This window comes from Carya illinoinensis, chromosome 16 (assembly GCF_018687715.1).
Source record: "Carya illinoinensis cultivar Pawnee chromosome 16, C.illinoinensisPawnee_v1, whole genome shotgun sequence".
Lineage (NCBI taxonomy): Eukaryota > Viridiplantae > Streptophyta > Magnoliopsida > Fagales > Juglandaceae > Carya > Carya illinoinensis.
In genome coordinates, this window is record NC_056767.1 from 29,247,105 (window position 1) to 29,270,641 (window position 23,537).

Below are 23,537 nucleotides of genomic sequence, written 5' to 3' on the forward strand. Positions count from 1 at the left end.
AATGCATAAAAAAGAAATAAATTTCCATAAATTTAAGATATACCTTCTACGTCAGCATTTTATGCAAGTCGCAGTGACAGCTTCATGTGATCTACAGATTCTTTATCCACACTTAAAGCTATAAAATTCTACATGAACAATTGTTTGGAAGCATGGATAGTGATATGTTTGGTTCAGTCCAGATTCCATCTTCTCAAGTTCATGCATCTCCCTATCTCAAGAAGGCAGCAAACAGCAAAGAAAATTGAAGATTGTACTTTTTAATTTCAACCCAAGTGTAAGCTCTAAATTCATATCTTCCTTTGGATACTGGTCTTCATTCTCTAGTTCCGTTATTGTGATGCCCATGGTTGAAGAATGTGACCTCTTTTGTTGAGGGCACCTATTGGGTTCCACGTTGCAATCATATTCATCATCACGACGCCTCTTACCAAATATTTCATTCGGATTCCCATCATCTTTCTCTAATTCCAAATCTTCATTTGGATTCTCATTGTCATCCTCCAGTCCGTCATAGCTTATTTTAAGAATTTCATAAATATCCTTGTGAGGACTTATTTCATACTTTTCCAATGCACTTTTCCATTGTTCTATATTTCTATCATACAAAGCTGAACCAAGCACTGTAAGAGCTAGTGGAAGGCCCTTAGCATAATCTATTATACGTTTTGTGAGTTCTACATAACTTTCAACTGGCCTGTCTCTTTTAAATGCATGCCAACTAAATAGCTGAATAGCTTGGTTGTCATCCAATCCCTGCACTTCGTACGTTGAATCAACTTGATTATGACAAGTTAGTAGACGTTGATCTCTTGTTGTTATTACTATTCTGCTTCCTGGACCAAACCAATTTTTATCTCCAGCTAATCCTTGTAATTGGCACGACTCATTCACATCATCAAGAATTAGAAGTATCCTTTTAGAGCAAAGCCTATGCTTTATAACATTAGTACCAGCTCCAACACTGCCAATATGAAAACTTTCAAAGTTTCCTAAGACAGCACGAAGAAGTTTTTCTTGCAATTTGACCAGACCATTTTCTTGACTTGAAATCTCTCTAACATTTTCTAGAAAACATCTATCTTCAAATTGGTTTCCAATTGAGTTAAAGACTGCTTTGGCAATAGTTGTTTTACCAACTCCCCCAATTCCATAAATCCCTATCACAAGTGTAATGTCATTCCTTCCAATTCTTAATTTAGTATTCAAGTCTTTTAGACGAGACTCTAGTCCAATTGGATATTCAGCAATGTCTAACTTGTATGTAGATTTAACTATTTTTGAGTCCACCCATTGAATGATTTTATGCATAAATTCACATTCATTCCTGCCAATACAAGGAAAAAGAACATTCAATGAGTCACTTTTTTCACATAAAAAGATAGAGTTTCATTATATATAAGTTGGTGTTTCAACACATCAATTATAGTATCACCCATTACAATTACCAAAAAGTTAAAAAAAAAAAAAAAAGACTCATATATATATAAATTTTTATACTAGCTGGTGTAGAAGATCTTCCACATGGTCTCGTTACAAGATTTTTTTTTTTTTAAGATTTCCTTACTCAATACCAATAAATTAGTATGAAACCAATTAAAATGAAATAAAAAGACCATCGGGCCACTAGGTACAACCAAGTTTTGCTACAATTTGCAACACGGCCAGATTACAGTGGGCTACGACTACCACAAAATTAAGGAACTATAGAAGCAAATACGGGTGTTCATAACAGCACAAGCAATCTTGTAGAAAAAAAAAATCGGCACATTGCACGGATGCACAAACCATAACCAATGTAGCACAATAAATGTAGAGATACAAAACGTACCCAAAGCATGAGTCAAACCAGTGCAAGGACAATAAACAATTAGGTAAGGCCAAATGATTCATGAACAGTCTATGGCTCATGTGGTGGCTGATGGATAATTGTGCTTTCATTTTATACTCTACTTAATTAATTAGCTAGGAAACACTACATTGAAGATTGGGGATTTATGTATGTTGTTGTTTGTTTGTAGGGTTTTACATTAAAAACATTTTTTTTTTCACTACATTTATTACTTCAAGTGTGATAAAGTTTCTATTAGCTACAATTGGTGTGCTAGCTTCTCCTACATATGGATATGCCTAGAAAATAATGGATTTGGATCTTCCTATTTGAGAAATGAATTGAAAAAGCTTAAGTTGTAATATCTGATCGGTTATGAGCCTAGAATGGCATACACTTATGCAATTTAAAAATCTGTTAAAATTTGTAAGAAATTAGGGATCACGTACGGCCTTAATTAGCACCTGGAATTATTTAAAAAAAAAAATTAAAAGATAGAGGGAAGCTCGAGAGAACTTATAGCTAGCAAGCAGGTGACATTAATCCAAAATTTTAAAATCTATAGTGACATATATAAATGTGCTAGTTCAATGTTAAATCCTTCTATAAAAGAGCTTAAGGACTTGTTTGGGTGTAAGGTGATTTCGTGTAGAGTGTATGCGTTTATGAAATAGTTGTAAAACGTAAAAACCTTTTAAGACTATAGTTTGATATAGTTTTAAAAAAGTGGTGAGACCTATCATAAAATCATGTCTAGATATGAAAAATATATTGATGAAGTATTGAGAGATGATATAATAAATAAACATTTTATAAGTTAATTACTTTTTCGAAAGAGAGAACCATACTTGTACTGTTGCATAGCCTCTGGCCTAACAGTGGCTGCACCATTGGCGGCCAAAAAACTCGGTTTGACGTGGTGTCTAGCCACCCTATGGGATGGTTTTCTTATGAATATGTGAAAATGGTTTCTCGAGTTTTTAATGCTTTATAAAATATTGAGCAGTTTTAAGACTATAGATCATGTTATCTGTTTGGAAAAAAAAAAAAAAAACAGTTTTTAACTTAAAGATTAGCTTTGAATTTAGAGACAGTTTTGTTTGCCAAACATGGCATTATATAAATGAAGTTTATAAACTCGTGTATTGAAGTGAAAAAATTAAATTTCTTTTAAAATAAAAATAAATTTAAAATTTGATTCCTCACATAAATTTAAATAATGATTTGGGAAAATGATAGTAATTATGAGTTTGTTCCCTCATTTTGACAACTTATGTATTTAATTTTTTTGAATGATTAAGAAAATAATTTTTAGTGTATTAGTGTATTTTTTATTTTTTAAAATATTTAAGGATGTTTAAAAATTATGAAAAAGAAAAGAAAAAAATTAAAATATAAAATTTGAACTAACGGACACTCCCAATGGATAAAATTGGGCGAACACTAGCAACACTCAATAATATATTGGTATAAGGTGGGCAAGGCCCGGTAAAGTCCACCTTGGTTATAAGGCCCCTGTCCCGTTAATATTAAATGAGAAAGACAATAACGAAAATAGGTATAGATATATGCACTCATTGGGTTTTTATGGAGTTTTTCTTCAAATTGGATGAGGAAAATTCCAATTCCTCTAATAGATCGATAAAAATGAAAAGCGTTATATTGAGCATGTGACAGCACGTACCTTTTTAAAAAGTTAGGTTAAAAAATTGATCACATGTCATTCAAAAATTATATGTTTCACACATGCTCAAAAAACACATTATAATTTTTTAAATAAACAATTTCATTTGAAGAACAACTCTATTATTAATTAATATAATAGTTAAAGAAGTACCCGTCTTCCAAATGTACTCCAGCCAAACTGCCAACCTCTTGTAGGGCTTCCTTCCACCTCTGCACCTTCGGATCTTCCTTGAACCTCTCTTGATGTTTAGCTAATGCTTTTCCAAAACTTCCTTCCTGTTTTCGGACTTCTGACGGATCCACATGGTAAAATACTGGTAGAACAATCTGTTGTTTTGTTTTCTTACACTCAAGGATCTGTGTTAGCTCCTCCAAACACCATGAGGATGATGCATAATTTGAAGATAATACAATAATAGAAATCATTGACTCCTCAATAACTTTGAGAAGTGTGGGTGAAATTGTCTTCCCTCTTTCGAGATCTTTATCATCTATGTAGGTATGGATTCCCAGATGTTTCAGAGCAGCATATAGATGGGCAACAAAAGTATTACGAGTATCTTCTCCTCTAAAACTCAAGAATACATCGTAATACCATTTAGGAGCGGAAAAAAGAGAAGACGAAGAAGAGGGTGAAGTACGGAATGCCATTGAATTGAAGAGAAATGTATGCAATTCTGAGTAAGATAAAAGTTAAGACGTCCACTCTCTTTAAATAGGGAAGCAGATGCAGCTTTGCACAATTATTTATTGGAAAAGGAAAAACAAATACAAAAAGAAAAAAAATGATGAGAAACTTCTTCGTAATTTTCAAACAACTGAATGTTTTGATTACGAAAACGCGTCATCAGAACTATTGAATGAAAAAACACGCTTACAAAGCCCCACACACGTGAAGCTCACACAAAACATTATTATCAAAGCCCCACAAACGTACTTGATCGTGATGCTTCACATACTGATTGGACATTTACTTGTGTTAATTCACATATATGGCAATGCAGACTCCGTTGCAGAAAAATGACGTCTCTCTTACTCTTCTTTGTAAATAAAATAAATAAATGAACAAGTTTTAAACTTTTTTAAGATGGCTATATATTAAATGTTATATTAAAAAATGTTAAAAAAATGATAATACATAAAACATCTTTCACATAGCTGTGCAGTAGTTGTGATAATAAATAAATAAAAGATGGCAATTGATTAATGGCTTTCAGTGCATACGTTGCCAGTCTTGGCCCCCACAAGCATGGCTACAGCCTTTGCAGCTTTCGGTGGGATTTGTCGTTGGCGTGGACTCAGATGGCCTTGTCTCTGTTCAAATTACATTGGCCCCGCATTAATATAAACTTGTTGACAATTTCCATTTGGATTCGTGGAAATCTCAGGCCACTGAACCTTTGATTACAAAAACGCGTCGCTGTACGTATACAAAGCCCCACACACGTGATGCTTCACACATATAAAATAAGAGCAGAGAGGCCTTCAAACTTCTTTATTGCCTATGTATGTAAGATGGCCATATATAATCTGATTTGATTATTTTCGAAATTCCTGATTCATGTTAATTAATTATTTTGATTACAAGTTATATTCTTTTGTTTAGTGCTCAGATGATATTTTGACTGTTTAGTTTAAACATATAGCCATGGGTTGTATGGGATTGCTAGGAAATTGTACGTATAACAGACATAGAATGAAATTTGAAAATATCGGTATGGCCTGGGGGCTTGACAAAACAAAGGGTCGATTCATTTTTATCGGGTAATTAGTGGAGGCATATGTCTTCGGCCCCTCCACCCCACTCTGTCTAAAAGAAGTGCGCAGGGAAAAAGAGAGATAGAAGATCACATGGGCTACACCAAGATCTGCCATAAAGTAGCAAGGAAAGGAAAAACAGAACGACAAAACTAGCACTGTTCATGTCCTGCGACATCCTTTGGTATCTGAAGGTATTGGAGCCTTAAGAGTACTGGACATTGGGCTAATTTAATATCGTATACATGCACAGGAACTAATATTCCCTTTTACACTACCCACTTATGTTTCTTCATTTTCCACTTGGCTTCTTCCTTTCTCCATCTACTATTGGACTTAGCTGGACGAGCTGATCATCACCATTATTGCTTGGATAGTTGCTACCTGTGCGTTCATCACAAAAAATATCTAGGAAGCATTTGAGGGTCGTAAAAAATCCCAAAACTAAAGTCATAAAAAAATAAAGCGTAAAGCTCATAAAATCCTACATCGCAGTAGTTGGTTTGTAATTTAAAATTTTTTCTATATGTATCAAGTTAAAAATGTAATTTTTATCTGATCAATGAATAAAGTTTGCTTCCCATAAAAAAATAAATAAAAAGCCTAAAGCCTAATTGAAGGGGATAAAATATCCCACGTCTAAGACAAGCTCAACCCACCAAAAAGAGAGAGCAAAAGAGGACAATGAGGGCACAATGAGAATGAGTATGTCAAAAGAAAGGCAAGGAAATGATAAGAGAGAAATGAAAAAAAAAAAAAACAAACAAAAAGGTAAAGAAGATGTTAGACGTGCAAAAGGCGGTCAATCCTTACCGCTCTCTAAAAGCACACAGAAAGAGTAGTAGGATAAAAGAAAACAGTCAAATGATTTCTAGGGGAGCTTCGAATTTTTTTTCAACCTCTTAAAAGGGACTCAAGTGAGAACATATTTTTCGATAGATATATTCAAGATCTCCATATTATATGGTGAGAATGAAAGATGATGAGAGACTGTAAATAAATTTATTATATTTAAATAATTTTTTAATTTTATAATATTTTTATTTCAAATAATTCAAATAATTTTATTACTATTTACAAATATTCCATTATAAGGCCTCGTTTGGAGATTTAGATCAAACACAACCCATTTAAGATGATTTCATACGGCCAAAGTTTCTTGTATCTCCAAACGTCTTATGAAACACTTTAGTATTTCACTTCATCTCATAGTTTCTTTAAACTGTTCATTGTTGAACAAGTCACAAAGACCGAGCCGCTCATGTTCCCTACCCACCAATCAATCAGCATCTCCCAGTACTGACCTTGTCTTCTCTTTTTTTTTTTTCTTTTTTTAATTTATTTAATATCTCTTATTTCCCAACTTTTTTCGTTTTCTAGAACCTATATTATGGGTGGGCAGTAGGATCTAACCTATCCGGTCTCATTTAGGATAAAATTTAGGGCTGAATTGATATTTATCGATTTTATATTTTTTAAAATAAATTATATATCCGTTATCCTCTTAAATTAATACTCTAATTTTATGAGTTTGGTTCAATTTTTTTTATTTTAATATACTATATAATATAATATATTATAATATATAATATTATAGTGATATATTATAGTATATTATAATATATAATGATATGATATTAGTATAACTATTAATATACACTATATGATATTAGTATAACTATTAATACAATAAATAAAATGATATAAGATTTTAAAATTTAATATTATATTAATTAGTAATTTATCATATAATACAAAACTATTTTTATATAATTATATATTATATATAAAAATTATATACAATAAAAAAATTAAAATATATATATGAAAAAGTCTGGTTCGGTCCGGTTTTAAAAAAAGAAAAATTCAAACTTGATCGATTTTAACCGGTTTTGATAAAAATAAAACCAGTACAAGACTGAACCAAACTCGAGACTGGACCAAACCCATCGGTTTGGTTCGGTTCGGTCTAGTTTACCACCTGTTCACCCCTTTTTTTAACCCCCAGCGGGTAGTTTGATCTTCTTTTCTTTTTAGAGAATTGGTAGTTGAAGTCGTGAATGTGCAAATGTCGTACAAACATTTTAAAAAAAGTAAATAAATACAGGATTCGTATGAAAAAAGATTTTTGCTACATATAGTTATTTTTATTTACTTCTTGCGCATTCCACTGAAGTAATTGACCAAAACAGTTATTTTATATTAAAAAAAGTAACACAGCTAATCATATTAGTTGAGTGCATAAACGAGTACGCAAAAATGATTGCATATAGAGTTTTTTATAAAAAACGATTGTACGATATTTGCATACTATACAGCTATACAGATAATGATTTTATTTAGAATTGTGTAATTTTTATTCATAATTGATCATTTTGGGAAATTTCAAATTAAATAAGTTTGAGAGAAAATAAACTTACGAGTTTTCTAAACTATAATTAATAATTAGAATGTTGTATTTTATATTGATAAAAAAAAATAATAACTGAACAATTTTTCAAACTTATTTAATGCCGTAAATGCGTATGTAAGGTTCGGAAGAATTTGTTTTCGGGTCGGAATGGGACTTTTCGGGTTGAGCGGTGACTGTAAGGTGGCCATGATTTATCAACAAAATACTTATAGATGGTAATACTAAGATCGACGGGTACAGAAAACAAGCATTGGCATTTCTCCAGGATGGGTGGAACCTAAGGGCGAAAAGATATTACCTTTAACTGAAAACCTTTCTTCTCAAATCTGCCAATGATCTCAACTCTTACCAACCTGAAGGCCAATGCTAGGTGCACATCAAAATGTGCACACAAGTGTAAATGAGAATTTTTTTTTTTAATTTTTAATCATTAAGAAAAGTATATAAATTAATTAATAGTCACTTCCTTAATTATTAAGAAAAATAATTAAAATATATAAATTGACACATTTGATGGATATATTTAAAAGTCATATTATTATTTTTCACTTGAAATGCAGATAAATGCCGTAGAAAATCAAGTTACTTCTTTGTTACCTAAAATGGCAGCCCAAATTAAGCTTTTGTGAGTCTTAAATCAAGTGGTTTTGGTTAAGGTAATTTTGTAACAATGAACTTCTATGTGCTGCTAGCCAAATTAAGGTAAACTATCTCAGCTTAATCTGCTTTTATTGAGGGTACCAATTGGATTCATCACAACACCTCTTACCAAAATGAGCATGGCCAATATCTTCGTGGAGCACACCAACATCAGTATGATCTATTGCCTTCTCTTCATGCTTCTTTACCAAATGGACCCCAACGAGCTTTGAATCACGTTCAAACTTCAACCTTGAAGTGTACCCTTCGTGGTAAGGCACTACATAGCATGCCATCCATACATGGTTTGAGTCCGTCCAATCAAATCTTATATGTTGAAAACATATGAAATTCCAAGACCTTCTATCATGGCATCTGTTGAACCCAAGATTTCAAGTTTTGTGTAATTATATATTTACACATAGATTTTGATGATAACAAATGAATTCAAAGAATAAAGAAGTCTCAAGCTCTAGTTGTCTACACAATGGAGTCAACCACATCAAGGAAACAAGCATGAGCAAGAAGGGAACAAGTTCACATTAAAATTATAGAGTAATGTTGTAAATCTCTTCAAAATTCAAAATTAGGATTAATGCTCAAAATTAATATTTTATCATAAAGCATTAAAATACATTTTCCACATGTGCATGAATATTTTTGAAAATTTTGAAAGATAATTGATTGTCATCTTTTACATGTGCATGCCTTGATTAAAGGGTTAAACTTTGAAAATATTAAAGATGATTGATTGTCATCTTTCACATGTGCATGTTTTATTTGAATATTTTCAAAAGTGATTGATACTTTTTTTTAGACTTATACAAAAGGTAGATGATTTTGTTGAAAAATTTGAAAAGTAAAGTGTGTTCATTTTGTCATATATAAAAAGTAAAAGATTAGGTTTGAATTTTTTGAAAAAGAAAGTGTGCTCCTTTTGTCATATGCAAAAAGTAAAAGATTAGGTTTGAATTTTTTGAAAATGAAAGTGTGCTCATTTTGTCATATGCCAAAAGTAAAAGATTAGGTTTGATTTTTTTGAAAAAGTGAATGATGTTGTCTTTGACAATTGAAAAAGAAGAACCTTTTATTTGAATTTTTTGAAAAAGTGAATGATGTTGTCTTTGGCATGTGAATCTTTTTAAATTTGAATATGAAGTCTCATATGCCTATAAATAGATCATTTGAGAGCTTCACATTCACAACACCAAGAGCATCCAACATTCATTCAAAGCTTTCATTCTCTCTTCTCTAAGCATTGAGCCTTAATCCTTGTTCATTTTGAGAGATATAGTTTTCGCTGTATTGTTCTTATTTCACTCATTGAGGAGTGTTTTCTGATAACCTACCCACTATCAGCTCTTGTATCAGAAAAAATGTGTGTATAACCCTTGTGTGTGTAGAAAGTATTCTACACGGGGAATAGTTGAATCACCACGTGTAAGGTGATTGCAAGTGTAGAGGGTGTTCTACACAGATCCTTTATAGCGGTGTTGTTCAAAGGTGTAATAGGTTTCTATCTCCACTTGAAGAAGGTTGAATAGTGAATTTGGGAATCCTCAAGGGGTAGCTTGAGGCGAGGACGTAGGCAGTAGGGCCGAATCTCGTTAACATACTGAGTTTGCTTCTCTCTTACCCTTACTCTTTATATTTTTTGTTATTTTATATTTTGTTTATATTTTATATTATATATTTGATTTATAATTGTTATTTTTTTAATACAACTCAATTCACCCCCCCTCTTGTGTTAGTCATCTGGGCAACAATTGGTATCAGAGCTAAGAGCTCTATTATAAGATTAACTATCTTTTGAGTTAAGATCTTATGGCTAACATTTCAGCTTCATTTGGTGAAGGTCAATCTAGCAGTCGGCTTCCACTCTTTTGTGGAGATAATTACTCATTCTGGAAAGTTAGAATGAGAATATTCCTTCAGTCTCAAGGTCGAGAAATCTGGAAATGTATTGTAAATGGACCTTATATTCCAACAAAAGTGGTTGATGGAGTAAAAGTCAAAAAGGAAGAAGAAGAGTTTGATTGTGAAGACGATAGACTTTATACTTTAAATTTAACTGCTATGAATTTATTATTTAATGCTCTCAATGGAAATGAGTTTAATAGAATAATGACTTGTGCTACGGCAAAAGAAATTTGGGATAACTTGGAAGTTACTTATGAAGGAACTTCGCAAGTCAAGAAATCAAAAATTTATATTCTTACTCATGAATATGAAATGTTTAAGATGAATGATGATGAATCTATTTCTAGTATGCACACTCGTTTTACTAACATCATAAACAGCTTGACAGCTCTTGGCAAAATTTATTCCAAGGTGGAGATAGTAAGAAAAATTCTCAACTCTCTACCAAAACGCTGGGAATCAAAAGTGACAGCGATTCTTGAAGTTAGAAACCTCAAGAAGCTCGAAGTGAATGAACTCATCGGGTCATTTATCACCCATGAGTACACATTGAAAAGAGGAGAAGAAGAAGGAAAGTCAAAGAAGAGCTTGACACTTAAAGCTGTTCCTCATGAAAGTGAAAGTGATGAAGATGAGGAAAATGAAGATAAAGATGAAAAAGTTGCGATGATAACAAGAAGAATTCAGAGGTTCTTAAAGAAAAATAAAATTCCTCCGAGGAAATCCTTCAAAAAGTTTTCCAAGAAAGATTCAGGTAAAAATGACACTTTAATTTGTTATAAATGCAATAAACCTGGTCATATCAAGCCAGATTGTCCTCTACTAAAAAAAGATTGAAACAAGGGCAAGAAAGTTATGAAAGCTACATAGGATGATGATTCAAGTAGCTCAGATAGTGAAGCAAGCAATGAAGAATCAGCAAATCTTTGTCTTATGGCTAAAGATGACATTGAGGTAACAAATCTTGATAATATTGAAAATCCTTCATATGAAAAATTGCAAAATATTTTAGAAGAGGTTTATGAGGAATTTGAAAAATTGGGTATCAAATATACTGCTTTGAAAAAGAAAATTTTTTCTTTAACAAATGAAATTGATATTTTAAGAAAAGAAAATATCATTTTGAAAGATGAAAATCTTGAATTGAATAAGAAGAAAACCGATTTAGAAAATATTGTTGAAAACTTTACAAATCGAAAAATAAATTTTGAAAAACTTCTTGATAGTCAAATATGTGTTTTTGACAAGGCAGACTTGGGATATATGCCAAAACAAAAATACAAACCTTATAAAAATTTCTTTGATAATCCTTCTATTTCAAAAACAAATAATCAAAATTATTTTCATAAAAATAATTTTGTCAAAAAAAGATATTATTATAATCATTCAAGTTCTTCATATATGTCACATGCTATTTGTAATTTCTGTAATAGAAATGGTCATAATTATCATACTTGTCCTATTAGAAGAAATCATACAATGACTGTTAGGGCCATATAGGTACCTAAAAATCTTGTTTCTTCTAATACTAATAAATAAAGGACCCAAAGAACTTGGGTACCAAGAAAAATCATTTTAATTGTTTTTATAGGTATGCATGAAGTCATCCACAAGCAAAAACAAGTGGTTTTTAGATAGTGGATGTTCAAGACACATGACGGGAGACAAAACTAAGTTTTTTGATCTTAGATCTAAAGAAGAAGGACACGTGACATTTGGAGACAACTCGAAAGGGAAGATCGTGGGAATAGGTAAAATTGGTAATGAATCTTCTCTCATAATTGAAGATGTTCTACTTGTTGAAGGTCTAAAACATAATCTTTTGAGTATAAGTCAATTATGTGATAAACGATTTACAGTTACTTTCAAAATGGATAAGTGCATTATTTTGAATGATCATGATTGTAATATTTGTTTTATTGCTTTTAGAAACAATAATGTTTATACAATTGATTTTGAAGAAATTACCTCACAAGATACTATTTGCTTTTCAGCTCAAAATGAAACTAGTTGGTTATGGCATATAAGATTAGGTCATGCCAACATGGAATTTATTTCCAAACTTTCAAAAAATGATCTTGTGAGAGATTTACCAAAAACAAATTTTCTTAAAGACAAAATTTGTGATGCATGTCAATTTGGTAAACAAACAAAAACTTCTTTTAAAACTAAGAAACATATTTCCACTACTAGACCATTGCAACTGATACACATGGATCTTTTTGGACCAAATAGAGTTGCAAGTCTAGGAGGAAAATATTATGCATTTGTTATTGTTGATGATTTTTCTAGATATACTTGGGTCATTTTTCTTGCTCATAAAGATGAGGCACATAATGCATTTACCAAGTTATGCAAGAGAATTCAAAATGAAAAGGGTTATACTATTTCAAGTATCCGAAATGATAGAGGAAAAGAGTTTGTTAATAAAAATATTGAAACATTTTGTGATGAAAATGGTTTTGTGCATAATTTTTCTGCTTCTCGAACTCCTTAACAAAATGGGGTAGTAGAGAGGAAAAATAGATCTCTTCAAGAGATGGCAAGAACAATGCTCAATGAGAACAACTTGCCTAGTTATTTTTGGGCCGAAACGGTAAGTACTGCATGTTATGTTATAAATAAAGTTATAATAAGGTCTAAGTTAGATAAAACCCCCTATGAGCTTTGGAATGAGAAAAAGCCCAACATTGGTTACTTTCATGTATTTGGATGCAAATGTTTTATTTTGAATGACAGGGATAATTTAGGCAAGTTTGATGCAAAATCTGATGAAGGTATCTTTCTCGGGTATTCTACTAATAGTAAAGCTTATAGAGTATTCAATAAAAAGACTTTGACTGTACGAGAATCTATGCATGTAGTATTTGATGAATCTAATTCTCTACTCTCCAAGAAATCTATTGATGAAGAAACGGGAGGTATAAATAACACGGAAAGTCTCAATCTCAACAAAGAGAAAATAATAGAGGAAGTTCAACATGGAGCCATCAGGAAAGATCATCAAAATTTAATACAAGATGCAACCAAACAGTGGAAATTTGTGAAAGATCATCCAGTGGAATAAATTTTGGGAGAACCTTCACAAGGTGTAAGTACTCGATCATCTCTTAGAAATATTTGCAATCATACTGTTTTTCTATCTCAAATTGAACCCAAAAATATTGATGACGCACTTCTTGATAAATCTTGGATTCTAACTATGCAAGAAGAGTTGAATCAATTTGAAAGAAATGATGTTTGGACACTTGTTTCTAGACCCAAAAATCATACTATTATTGGAACAAAATGGGTTTTTAGAAACAAGAAAGATGAGTCCGGAGTCATTACTAGAAATAAGGCTCGACTTGTAGCCCAAGGTTTTAATCAAGAAGAAGGAATCGATTATGATGAGACATATGCACCTGTCGCAAGATTAGAAGCTATTCGAATGCTACTTGCATATGCTTGTTATAAAGATTTCAAACTTTTTCAAATGGATGTTAAAAGTGCTTTCTTAAATGGTTTTATAAATGAAGAGGTATATGTTGAGCAACCTCCAGGTTTTGAAAATCATATTTCCCCAAATCATGTTTTCAAACTCACAAAAGCACTATATGGACTTAAACAAGCTCCTAGAGTTTGGTATGAGAGACTCAGTGGTTTCTTGATTGAAAAAGGTTTTTCAAGAGGAAAAATCAACACAACTCTTTTCATTAAATATGAAAATGATGATATTCTTTTGATTCAGGTTTATGTTGATGATATAATATTCGGTGTTACTAATGAAAATATGTGTCAAGTTTTTGCTAAGACTATGCAGGAAGAATTTGAGATGAGCATGATGGGAGAACTTACATTCTTTCTCGGATTGCAAATTAAGCAAGCAAAAAGTGGGACATTCATCAATCAATCAAAATATATTAAGGAATTATTGAAAAAGTTTGGAATGGAAAATGCTAAGGAAATTGGAACACCAATGAACCCATCAATTAAACTTGATAAAGATGAATCCGGTAAGTCAATTGACTCGAAAATATATTGAGGTATGATTGGTAGCTTATTATATTTAACAGCCAATAAACCAGATATTATGTTTAGTGTGTGCTTATGTGCACGCTTTCAATCATCTCCAAAAGAATCACATTTAATTGCAGTTAAGCGCATTCTTATATATCTTAGTGGTACAATTAACCTAGGGTTATGGTACCCTAAGCACACATTTTTTGATCTAATCAGCTACACAGATGCAGATTATGCTGGCTGTAAAATAGATCGAAAAAGCACTAGTGGAGCATGCCATTTCTTAGGTCATGCACTAGTTTCCTGGTTTAGTAAAAAACAAAATTCTGTAGCACTATCTACTGCTGAGGCAGAATATGTTGCTGCGGGTAGTTGTTGTGCTCAAGTTCTCTACATGAAGCAACAACTTGAAGATTTTAAACTCATGTATAATCACATTCCAATCAAATGTGATAATACAAGTGTTATAAATCTTTCAAAGAACCCAATACAACATTCTAGAACTAAGCATATTGAAATAAGATATCATTTTCTTCGAAATCATGTGCAGAAAGGCGATATAGTACTAGAATTCACAAACACACACGATCAGTTAGCAGATATTTTCACAAAACCTTTACCAGAAGATAGATTATGTATAATCAGAAGAGAAATAGGTATGATGCATGTTATGAATATCTCTTAAAAGATAGACTAGAGTCAATAAAAATAGAGATAGATTTTTTAAATACTTTTACATAAACTTGAGATTCTTAGTCTCATGTTTGAGATGCACATTCTCTTCATACAATATCATGTCATTCTTATCCATGGAAACCGGCAAGCGGAATGAAGAATCTAATAAAGATTTCAACTGTTTATTCTTCTGCCGAATGATTCCTTCCCTTGTGTGAGACTCTTGAACAATTCGTTGAAGTACAACAATTTGTTCTTTGAGCTTTTCAACTTCATGATTTTTGGCTTGTAGCCGCTGAGAAAAAGCAACAATAGAGGAAGAGTAGCGAGTCCCAAGACTCACCAAGTCATAAATAGCATCAGAATCTGACTTATTAGTCAGATTATTATTTTCCTGCTGCAACATGGCACCAATGGCAGCTGCAGAAAGGACAAGAGGTTGAGATGCAGAATGCCTCATGGATGGATCTAGAGAAATGTTAGAAGAATGAGCCATTGAGAAAAGAATAGAAGGATTAAAACGAGAATGTTGAAGGAATGCAGATGAGTTATAGAGATAAGAAGAAAACTTGATGCGGATTGGATGAACTTCAGGACTGATTTTATAGAGATAGCATAAAGAATAAGACAAACTATTGTCTCTTCAAATCTTATTTAGTCAAAAGAAATACAAGATATGCTGGACACATATGGTCAAAAGTTTTCTTACTAAGCCAGCGAGATTAACAGTAGATTGTCCCTATTTTTCTAGTAAACGATGAACCTCTGCTGTTATTTGCCGATGTTGACCTTGTATCTGAACCATTTCTCGTTCCAACTCCTTTATTTGTGGTTGCAGATCATGAGCATACCAATCTGTAAATTTTTTCAACTCTTGGTTTTCTTACTTTAACATTTTATTTTCACTATCCTTATTAGCAAGCTTCTGTCGTAATTCAGATATTTGCATGTTAAGATGATCAATCTCACTCACCCTCGCCATTAACCTCCGAGACATGATCGTAACAGAGGCAGCATATTGACTACTGAGCATTCTTGATTCTGTAATAATCTCAGAATCAGCTTTACTAGGAAAACGGTTCTCTGCTCCTATCATGGTATTGACGGCCCCAGGAGAGAAGATTGATGATTGATGCGTTAAGGGTTCCTGATTCAAGTCTGGAACATTAGTGGAAGAGAATTGCTCAGCCATTCTATCGTTGTAGAAAAACAGAACTCAGGTCAAGAAGTGATTATTTTTTTGGCATCCGATAGATGAAAATGATCATTTTTTTATAGCAACTCAAAGTCTTCAATCACGTTTGTCAACAACATCAGGCGATTGTTTAAATCTCCAATCACACTAAATTCATAGAGTTAGGCCTCGAGACTTTGCAGCATTTGTCGGGTCACGGACGGCTCCTTTTTCAACTATCTACAGTGACTATTAAACGCATCGTTTTCTTTAGTCCATTTACTTGTTACCGATCCTTTTTAATGATGCCAAAAGGGAGAGAAGTGTTAGACTAGAATATTAACATTGTTTGAATTGCTAAACTTATTATATATGCTTGGAATTATATTTATACTTTTGCTTGAAAAACTAACGCACATTCTCAGAGGGAGCTTAAGTATTAATATAGGTTTTAGGTTCTATCAAATATTTGTCATCATAAAAAAGGGGGAGATTGTTAAACCCAAGATTTCAAGTTTTGTGTAATTATATATTTACACATGAATTTTGATGATAACAAATGAATTCAAAGAATAAAGAAGTCTCAAGCTCAAGTTGTCTACACAATGGAGTCAAGCACATCAAGGAAACAAGCATGAGTAAGAAGGGAACAAGTTCACATTAAAATTATAGAGTAATGTTGTAAATCTCTTCAAAATTCGAAATTAGGATTAATGCTCAAAATTAATATTTTATCATAAAGCATTAAAATACATTTTTCACATGTGCATGAATATTTTTGAAAATTAAATTTGAAAATTTTGAAAGATAATTGATTGTCATCTTTTACATGTGCATGCCTTGATTAAAGGGTTGAACTTTAAAAATATTAAAGATGATTGATTGTCATCTTTCACATGTGCATGTTTTATTTGAATATTTTCAAAAGTGATTGATGTTTTTTTTTAGACTTATACAAAAGGTAGATGATTTTGTTGAAAAATTTGAAAAGTAAAGTGTGCTCATTTTTTCATATACAAAAAGTAAAAGATTAGGTTTGAATTTTTTGAAAAAGAAAGTGTGCTCCTTTTGTCATATGCAAAAAGTAAAAGATTATGTTTGAATTTTTTGAAAATGAAAGTGTGCTCATTTTGTCATATGCCAAAAGTAAAAGATTAGGTTTGATTTTTTTGAAAAAATGAATGATGTTGTCTTTGACAATTGAAAAAGAAGAACCTTTTATTTGAATTTTTTGAAAAAGTGAATGATGTTGTCTTTGACATGTGAATCTTTTTAAATTTGAATATGAAGTCTCATATGCCTATAAATAGATCATTTGAGAGCTTCACATTCACAACACCAAGAGCATACAACATTCATTCAAAACTTTCATTCTCTCTTCTCTAAGCATTGAGCCTTAATCTTTGTTCATTTTGAGAGATATAGTTTGCGCTGTATTGTTCTTATTTCATTCATTGAGGAGTGTTTTCTGATAACCTACCCACTATCAGCTCTTGTATCAGAAAAATGGTGTGTATAACCCTTGTGTGTGTAGAAAGTATTCTACACGGGGAATAGTTGAATCACCACGTGTAAGGTGATTGCAAGTGTAGAGGGTGTTCTACACGGATCCTTTGTAGCGGTGTTATTCAAAGGTGTAATAGGTTTCTATCTCCACCTGAAGGAGGTTGAATAGTGAATTTGGGAATCATCAAGGGGTAGTTTGAGGCGAGGACGTAGGCAGTGGGGCCGAACCTCGTTAACATACTGAGTTTGCTTCTCTTTTACCCTTACTCTTTATATTTATTGTTATTTTATATTTTGTTTATATTTTATATTATATATTTGATTTATAATTGTTATTTTTTTAATACAACTCAATTCACCCCCCCTCTTGTGTTAGTCATCTGGGCAACAGATTCTAACAGGAATTTCATTCTCCACCAATCTTAGGTTGATCCCAACTCTAAATCCAATAACAACACAAAAAATAATTTCTTCTTCGAAATCCCAATGTTGTGGCCCATTACTATATAATTCACACGGATTACTACTATGCATCTCCTTACGAAAGCTGAACTAGCTTGAAATCCTCTTTCTTGGAAATATAATGCGTCGTATTACTCTAAATCTATATGCCCAATTTCATTCATTGGAATGTTTCTTAGAAGGTTCAATTATGCTGTGAATGTGATGTTTAGACGTCTAGATGGATGTATGGTAATAATATGGGAAATTCCTGCGTCAATGATCTTTTGGCGGCACTACCAAATAGCTAGATTTTGAAAAACACAACTAGCAAGCATGTTGATGTGGGTAGGCGGGTGTTCAACAGTCGGTCTAGACCTAAAAAATTGATTGGACCGGACCAGTCCGGTCTAAAAATGTGTAAACCGATTGACATTCAGTCCAGTCTCGGGATCTATGAATTTTGGACCGGCTAGACCGAATGGACCGAACTCTATATATATGTTTTAAAAAATATTTTTAATAGATTATTGTTATATAGTAATTATATAAGTTAATGATATAATTTTCATCTAATTTATTATCATCGACCATATAAAATATTTTTTTAATAAGTTAGTTACATAATCTACATTAATAATTTACTTAATTTTAATTTAGTAATTCAAATAATTTTTTATTAATTTATTTGAGTAAAAAAAGAAAAAAAAAATAAAAAATAGTTGGTTGGACCAACAGGACTGGACCAGACTGAACGGACCGACTAGATGTCTGGTCTAGGAAAAATAATGGACTGAAAATTTCAATCCATCACCGGACTGGACTAGACCAAACCGTTTTCACCCCTAGATGTGGCACATATGATGTTTCCATGGCGATAAATTGAACAATATCGATCTTCCTAAGGCAAAGAACAAGAAATTGAAGAAAAATATAGGGAGATGCTTGAGGTTGGTCACGAATCCTAAATCATGTGTAGATACGTTTAGATATGTTAAATACATTGGATATAACATGTCTAGTGGAGCCGTCTTTTAAGTATGCTAAAAAAATGTTATTATTTACTTTATTTTTTAATACATGTGATATTATAAAAAATTTATAAAAAAAATCGCATCTAAATAATTTTCCCCATGAGTAAACATGATTAACTTTGAAAAAGCACATGAAAATCTTAGAATCTATATATATATATATATATATATATATTGGTTTGATGGATAGAAACACCCTCAATTTGTAATTCTTTTTTTTTTTCAACAAACTTGCATTGAATTAAAATACAGAATACAATAGGAGAGAGGTCGTTTTTGGTAATTTGATATTTGATAATGATATTTGATATGAGATGAAAATTATTTTCAAAAATCCCTCACTTGTTTTTACTTTTTGGTAATTTTTTTGTTGTCACTTATTATTATTATTATTATTATTATCATAATTACAGAAGGAGAGCCGGCCATTGTTTTTACTTCTCAAAACATTTTTCACTTCATTAATTAAACAAATACTAAAAACAATAATAATAAAAAAAGAACAATAAAATACACACAGATAGATAGATATATATATATATATATATATCTATATATATTGGCAGGCACGAGTGGCACGAGGGCCAAGATTGAGCCACCTCATAAAGACTCGTGATAGCTCGTAGTGATCTTGCGGGCGTACACCCGTATGATTTTTTTTTTTTTTTTAATATTAAGATATTTTTAACATCCCCAAACATGCCCAACAGCCTGTAATAATGCACCATTGCTTATAAAATTCTCAGAACTGCTAGATGCAGTCGGTATATGTAAGCAGAATGTAAACGGTTATACGGAATAAATAAAAAAAATTATAAAAATATTTTTTTTATGTGGGTTCTATATTAATTCACTTTTTTCAAACCGACTGCACGTCATTTGCATAATCACGACTGTAAATATCATTTTTCTAAAATTCTTCTCCTTGTGATTGCCTCGGCATTCTTTTACTTCTTTCGTAGATCAACGGTAATAAAATAAGAGAAATGATATTTACAGTCGTGGTTGTGCAATCGGCGTGCAGTCGTTTTGAAAAAAATAAATTAATATGAGATCCACATGAAAAAAAAACTAACTTTTTAATCGTGGACTCCACTCTTTTTCAAAGCGATTGCACGGTGTTTGTAATTTCACGACTGTATATAGCGTTGGCGATAAAATAATGGTGTAGATCCGCAACAGAACAACTGCCACACATCTCCCCAAATGGCTTTTACGAGCTCTCAGGATTCAGAACTACTCATGTAACTCATCTCAGCCACACACAATCGCTGGAACGAAAATAACTCCCTCTCGCTTTTTCTCTCTCTTAAGAGTAAAGAGTGCTTGGTCTTATGCAACCTCTATTGGAACCAGCTAAAAAATTTCTGCATTAAATTAAATGTCTTTTTAATCAAGAATTTTTGTTACAGCAATTTTAATCTGTTCTGACTATTTTCCAAGTTTCCGGTTCATGTTAATTAATCGTTTTGATTAGAAGTTGTATTCTTTTGTTTAGTGCACAGATGAATTTTGACTGTTTAGTTTAAACATATCCATGGGTGGTATGCGACTGCTGGGAAATTGTAGGAACAGACATCAGAATGAATTTGGAAATATCGGTATTTGGGGCTTGAGAAAACAATGGCTAGACTCAAGTAATCCTAACAAGAGATTCTTTTTTCCTCAAAGTTGTGGTCTTTTTTTATTTCCCTGGTTTTCTTTGCAACCAAACAAAAGGGTATAGTTTTCTTGGTGCTAATTCGTGTTTTTGCATCTATTGTTTAAATTGATTTGGTTTGGTAAATTATAAGGAAGAGCAAAAACTGCTTGTATTAAGAATCTGAGAAGCAGATTTTTCCACTAACATGTGAGAGTTTTCTCAGAGAGATCCAAAACTGATTGTGGTAATTCTATAGAACTTCAGGATTTTTTGGGCCTTTCGGAAATGATCTGTGAATTGTTTTTCTTCTAGGGATATTTGTGGATAATTCCCAAAGCATGTAACCTGAGACGATTCTGTTTAGGTTCGCTGTGTGAATTTTATTTGGGAATTTGGAGTGACTTATGAGTAAAAGATGTAATTTTGCTGTATAAATTTTGAAACTCTCTTCTTGTCCAGCACTATATTGGCAGATGGTGATCTTCCCTAACTTTGCCATCTATTTTGCTATTTGGTGGTCATCCAAGTATTTTGATGGAAATATGTGAAAACCCGATTGGTAATAGGAGTTTTTTCTGCCAATCAGGGTTTACTCAGTTGAATGTTCTCCAGATTTTTAGATTTAAGCCAGAGAAGCGCTAAAGAAAGTTTTGGGCTATACTAACCTTTGGACCCTGATACTTGCTAACTATTTGTGTGGGATTGTCTTTGCCCTTGAATGGGGAGTCCTGCTTATGGAGTTCTTCTGATGTACCAATCACATACTGGGACTGGCAGGATAGTTTTGCATAACTTCACTTTCTCTGAGTTTATCTTCTATAACAGGAGAACCAAGTGGTAAGAGTTAAATTGATCACATAGGCTGTACCAAGATCTGTCACAAGAGAACTGTTAGGGTGCCGCCCAGCTGTCAACCCCATCCTATCTCGTCTTGTACGTGTACAGGAATTAGGATTGCTTTTATTTTACCCACGTGTTTTTCTTCATTTTCCACTTGCCTTCTTCCTTTCTCCAACTACTATTGGACTTAGCTGGACGAGCTGTTCATTACCATTATTGTTTGGACAGTTTTTAATGTGCGTTCATCACAAAATATTTCTAGATCCCAATATTTCTAGAAAGCACTGCCAGAAAACACAATATGTGCACCGGCCACACATTCGATTGTAACTCCAAATACCTGGATTTATTATATTCCCTCTTGTGATACTCTCACTCGTAGTAGAATAATATATTTTACAAGTAAGAGCTTGTGGATTACAAAGAATCTCAAAACCAAATTCATAGAAAGCTAAAGCCTAGGATTAAAGGCATCAAGTGATAACCTTTTTTTTCTAAACAAAAGAAATAGACGGTATCTCAATTTTATTAATATATTTCCATTTATGAATACTTTTTACAAGCAAGAGCTTGTGGATTACAAAAAAATCTCAAAACCAAGCTCATAAAAATCTAAAGCCTATCATTAAGGTTCATGCAAAGAAAAACCAAACAATAGAATAAAATAAGATCGACAAAATTAAAGCTTTGGTTAATCTGTCGTGAAAAATATATAATTAACCAACCATGTACTTGGAAAGCCAAGAGAGAATGAAAAAAATGGTATTTCCATCAAGCAACGACGTTATCAAGCGTTTACCCGTACAATGGGGAAGGTTGCTCTATGAGCTAACAGGGACTGGCTTCAGGAAACTACAACAATTTCTTCCCCACGTCTCTCAATTATTGAATCACTTTTGTGAATAACGTTCATGCAAAAAGTAATTTCGGCATCAGATATTTTCAAATCCTTAGGCATAACCAATTATGCGAGATTACAATAACATGAATCAAATATCACCTTCCATTTCTACATAAAATTTATTTTTTCTTAAAAGGTATTTTAAAAACAAAGAAGAATAATTAATGACATTGTGGGGCTATGATCAAAAGTTAAAATCACATGGTTTCGAACTCATTTACAAGAACTAACAACCAAATTAACATTTTTTTTTTTAAAAAAGAAGAAGAAGAAGAAGAAGAAGAAAATAAGTGAACAAATTTTCAAGCTTCTTTAATGCTGGAAATGCCTATATATGTAAGATGGCTTCTAACACCTAAAATTGGCACAATAGTCTCGAAGGGGAAAAAAAGTCATTCCCAATCCACTATGGTGATCTGGGTTTCAATCAGAGTGATGTGGAGCCCCCAGCAGTGGTCTAATGCGGCTGTACGGTGTCAATGCGTACATCCATTATAATGAAAGGAAAATAAGTACAGGAAAAATAAAGAGAGATATATATAGATTTACGTGCTTCGGCATTGGGTCTACGACTATTGGGGTTTGGGGTAAGGAGAGTCCACTATAATACATATGCTTATTTTATAGTCTCTCATGGTCTCTCATCCTCACTGTACAATAGATATCGAAGGTCTGTCTTCTGGTGGAGACATTGTCGCTGGAGCTCCTGTCACCAGGTTGAAAAAGCTCCTATGGAAATTGAAGTCCCCCAAGAGAAGCTTGGCCCAAAGTCTTTAAAGTCATCTAGTTCCCCCCTCCTCTTTTATGTCCCATCTCATCTCCTTTATGTCACATGCCCTATTTTCTTCTTGAAACCTTGTCTTCCCTCAGCCTTTTGTCCCCTCATTCTTTTTCTATTTCTTCCCTCCTGATGAATGCACCTACCTTGGGCTGGGCCTAGAAAACACCATGGACCCGGTATATTTTATCCATTCCAATTGTCTAGGATTCTTAAGGGCAATTTGTTCCAAAAAAGATCTTGAGAATCTTTAAGATAAAATATGCAATCAAACTAATCCACCCAAGTCCATAGAAA

General features: G+C 32.5%; 1 protein-coding gene across 1 annotated transcript; it reads right to left on the reverse strand.

The window, feature by feature from the left end:
• Positions 1–97: 97 nt before the first annotated feature.
• On the reverse strand, positions 98–4,575 carry LOC122299134 (disease resistance protein RPV1-like). Its single transcript, XM_043109137.1, has 2 exons — positions 3,669–4,575; positions 98–1,327 (listed from the first exon to the last, which is right to left on the reverse strand). Exons 1-2 carry the CDS (start codon positions 4,166–4,168, stop codon positions 217–219), a joined length of 1,611 nt encoding a protein of 536 aa, XP_042965071.1. The 5' UTR covers positions 4,169–4,575; the 3' UTR covers positions 98–216.
• Between the last annotated feature and the right edge of the window lie 18,962 nt (positions 4,576–23,537).

What these genes read in the sequence shown, in the direction of transcription:
- LOC122299134 (XM_043109137.1), bottom strand. Translation starts at nt 4,168, where the DNA reads ATGGCATTCCGTACTTCACCCTCTTCTTCGTCTTCTCTTTTTTCCGCT. An exon ending in GGAGTACATTTGGAAGACGG is followed by an intron (nt 1,328 to 3,668) that starts GTACTTCTTTAA and finishes TTGTATTGGCAG; the next exon opens with GAATGAATGTGAATTTATGC.